Source organism: Otolemur garnettii, unplaced genomic scaffold, assembly GCF_000181295.1.
Source record: "Otolemur garnettii isolate 467f Iridium unplaced genomic scaffold, OtoGar3 scaffold00281, whole genome shotgun sequence".
Taxonomy (NCBI): Eukaryota; Metazoa; Chordata; class Mammalia; order Primates; family Galagidae; genus Otolemur; species Otolemur garnettii.
In genome coordinates this window covers 492119-495887 of record NW_003852676.1, presented here as the reverse complement: position 1 = coordinate 495887, position 3769 = coordinate 492119, and the positions used below count along the sequence as shown (strand labels likewise).

Here is a 3769-nt window from a genome sequence, read left to right as displayed (position 1 = left end):
AAAAAAAAAAAAAAACCTATCAAGAAATGAGTATAATTGTGATGGGTCGTTACTTAGTTCAGTGTAAGCCAGTGGTTCTCAACCTTCCTAATAGCTGCATTGTTACAAATGGGAAAAAGGGGTTGTGACCCACAGGTTGAGAACCGCTGATGTAAGCATTTCACATTGTATATCAGAGCAGTACACTGAACCCCATAAATGCATCAATGTACAGAGTTATGATTTAATGAAAAAAAAAAAGGGCCCTGGCCCCATCAAGGGAGGGGTTCTGGACTATTTGCAGGAGGAAGCAACAGGAAGGTGTGAAGGTGTGAAAGGCTTGGTAGCAGCAAGTCACCTGGCCCCACACACCCCACCCCATTCAGGTTCAGAAATAACTTGCAGCTTTTTCTCCTCTCACCCTCCTCCCTTTTTCTACCAAGAACCCTTTTGAGAGTTCACAGTATCAAAGTCAAGGAGCAGGTTAAGACCACATGCCCGTAGCAGACGGCTTGCAAGTCCAGGGGAACATTCACTCCCTCCTGAATCAACCCTAAAGATCACTTTTTTTTCCTTTTTAAATAGAATTTATTTTTTAGGGCTTGGCGCTCATAGCTCAATGATTTGGGCACGCCACATACACCAAGGCTGGCGGGTTCAAGCCCAGCCCTGGCCTGCTAAACAATAACAACTTCAACCAAAAGATAGCTGGGCGTTATGGCAGGGGCCTGTAGTCCCAGGTACTTGGGAGGCTGAGGCAAGAGAATCACTTAATACCAAGAGTTGGAGGTTGCTGTGAGCTGTGATGCCACTGTACTCTACCAAGGGCGACATAGTGAGACTGTGTCACAAAAAAAAAAAGGAATTTATTTAAAAATTTATTTATTTTTAAAAAAAGGAATTGATCTAAAGATCAATTTAGTGTTCACAGCAAAATTGAGCAGAAAGGACAGAGGGTTCCCATTTACCCCTTCCCTACCCCACTGTTGTCACCCCACACCATACTGGGGCATTAGTTACAGGTGACATGTCATTATCTCCCAGAGCTGACACTGGGGTTCATTCTCAATGTTACATACACATTTTATGGGTTTTGATGTTTTGATGAATGAATAATGGTGTGTATCCACCATTGTAATACCTTATAGGTTAGTTATGATCATAAAATTGAATCCACATAGTTATATCATGATTGCCTAGAATATCTGCTTTTTTTTTGAGACAGAGCCTCAAGCTGTCCCCCTGGGTAGAGTGCTGTGGCATCACAGCTCACAGCAACCTCCAACTCCTGGGCTCAAGCGAGTCTCCCGCCTCAGCCTCCCAAGTAGCTGGGACCACAGGCACCCGCCACAACGCCCAGCTGTTTTTTGGTTGCAGCCGTCATTGTTGTTTTGGCGGGCCCAGGCTGGATTCAAACCCACCACCTTTAGGTGTATGTGGCTGGCACCTTAGCCACTTGAGCCACAGGTGCTGAGCCAAAATTTTTTTTTCTTAAAGACTGGTCTTGCTCTGTCACCTCGGCTACAGTGCAATGGCATCATCATAGCTCACTGTAGCCTCAGACTCTTGGACTCAAGCGATGCCCCTTGAAAGGAGGAAGTGGGACTCAGCCTCCAGAGTGGGACTACAGAAACATGCCACCAGACCTGGCTAATTTTTTTTTTAAGAGCAGGAGGGTCTCACTACATTGCCCAGGCTGCTCATGAATTCCTGAGCTTAAGTGGTCCTCCCACCTCAGCCTCCCAAAGTGCTAAGATACAGATATTTAGCCAAATATCTGCATTTTTTTTTGAGACGGAGCCTCAAGCTATCCCCCTGGGTAGAGTGCCATGGCATCACGCTCACAGCCACCTCCAACTCCTGGGCTCAAGTGAGTCTCCTGCCTCAGCCTCCCAAGTAGCTGGGACTATAGGCGCCCGCCACAATGCCTGGCCATTTTTTGGTTGCAACCGTCATTGTTGTTTGGAGGGCCCGGGCTGGGGATTCGAACCCACCACCTTAGGTGTATGTGGCTGGTGCCTTAGCCGCTTGAGCCACAGGCGCTGAGCCAATATCTGCATTTTTAACAATCACCCCTGATGATGCAGGCAATGTAGGAACTACTCTTTGAGATGCCAGAATAGGTCTGAGAGGCATTCAGGGCTTCTGCAAGCATCCAGTCCAGGCCTCAGCAGGGTGACAGGGCCACACACAGGGAAGGCCCCTTAGGGCCAGGACTGAGTGAGGAGGGGCTGCCTGGGGCAGCTCCCCCCATTTGTGGGAAGCCACAGCTCTGTTGGCTTACAGGCAACTCTCCTTCTTTCCTGGGACACAGGAGTTCGAGATAGAGCTGGAAGGCTCGCAGACCCTGAGGCTCCTGTGCTACGAGAAGTGCTACAACAAGACGAAGATGAGCAAGGAGGACGGCGAGACCACAGACAGGCTCATGGGGAAGGGCCAGGTCCAGGTGAGGCTGCCCTCCCCTCCCACCTTCTGCCCTGGGGCCCTCGGGGACACTGGGCTAGCCTGGCACCGGCTGGGTGGGCACCTGAGACTCGAAACATTCACTGTGGGAGACTGGGCTGTTGCCTTCACACGTCCAGGCAGATTGCCTGTCTGTGACATCCTATCCTATCCCCAGCTTGTTTTTCCAGCTGGGGCCTGGGTTCCTCCAGGGCCTCAGGAGAGCCCAAAGCAGAGAGCTAGGTGGTGGCATGGGTAGAAATTGGCCATTCCTGGGCCACCTTTTCCTGCCCACTTGACCTCTACTTCCTGGAGTCTAGCCCCAGTTTGTAGGGTGTACAGCCATGTCCCTGAACAGGGCGTGCTCCTCTCCCAGGAGGCCCTCAGGTAGGCTGGAGAATGTATCCATAGGGACCAGCAAGTGTCCCCTGGTTCTCAAGTAGAAGTGCTGGAGCCCTGGGTCCTTGGGCGATTGTCCAGCCCTGGAGAGCTCAGCAGCAGTTGGCAGACAGGTGCTAGTTCCCCTGCCTGTGTTTCTTGTGGTCCTAGCTACACAGCTCCTCAGAGTGGCTGGGAAGGGCCCTGCGGTCATCTTTGTAAGGAGTCTCATTAGACACAGCTAAGCAGTGCCTCCCCCTCCCAGGACCTTCCATGGTCACCGGAAGTCTCCTGAGAGGAGTGGGTTTTGACTTTGAGGTACCCATGAGAGCATAGGACTCACCAAGAAGCCCCACCTCTGTCCCTAAAGGCAAGGAGACCTCTTGTGAAATACCAAGGAAGGGGAGGAAGAAGGTCATTTCCTTGAGTCATTTGTCATCTTTGCCAGGAGGGCCACATTCTCCTTACTCAGGTCAGCAGGTCCTTGCCAAGAGCGGGCTCTACCCCTGGCCGGCCAGTTCTCAGTGACACACTGCTGCCTGGTCTTCACATCAGGAGCATGTGAGGGACCCAGGTGGGCTGCCTGGGATGCCATTCTCTGTACCCTTGAGACCAGGTCTAAAAGCAAAAAGGCTCCTCAGTGTGCACCTAAAGTCCTAGCTGCTTAGGGAGCTCAGGCAGGAGGATCCTTCGAGCTTAGGAGTTGGAGACCAGCCTGAGTTAGCGAGATCCCTTTACTAAAAATAGAAACACTAGCAGGGTGTTGTGCACCTGTAGTCCCAGCTACTCTGGAGACTGAAACAAGAGGACTTGAGTCCAAGAAACTGAGGTTGCTATGAGCTATAATGGTACCAGGGCACTACCAGGGCGATAAGAGTAAGACTCTGTCTCAGAAAAAAATAAAAATGGGCTCGGCGCCTATAGCTCAACCGGCTAGGGCGCCAGCCACGTACACCTAAGGTGGCGGGTT

At 51.1% G+C, this 3769-nt stretch overlaps 1 protein-coding gene across 1 annotated transcript in view; it reads left to right on the top strand.

Moving 5' to 3' along the window:
- The window catches only part of BCR (BCR, RhoGEF and GTPase activating protein), a 144072-nt gene that overhangs the window by 117276 nt on the left and 23027 nt on the right, over nucleotides 1-3769 (top strand). The window contains exons 17-18 of the mRNA XM_023508839.1: nucleotides 2294-2498; nucleotides 2742-2808. Of these exons, the coding sequence (XP_023364607.1) occupies nucleotides 2294-2498; nucleotides 2742-2808 (272 nt within the window). The remainder of the gene's footprint in view (nucleotides 1-2293; nucleotides 2499-2741; nucleotides 2809-3769) is intronic.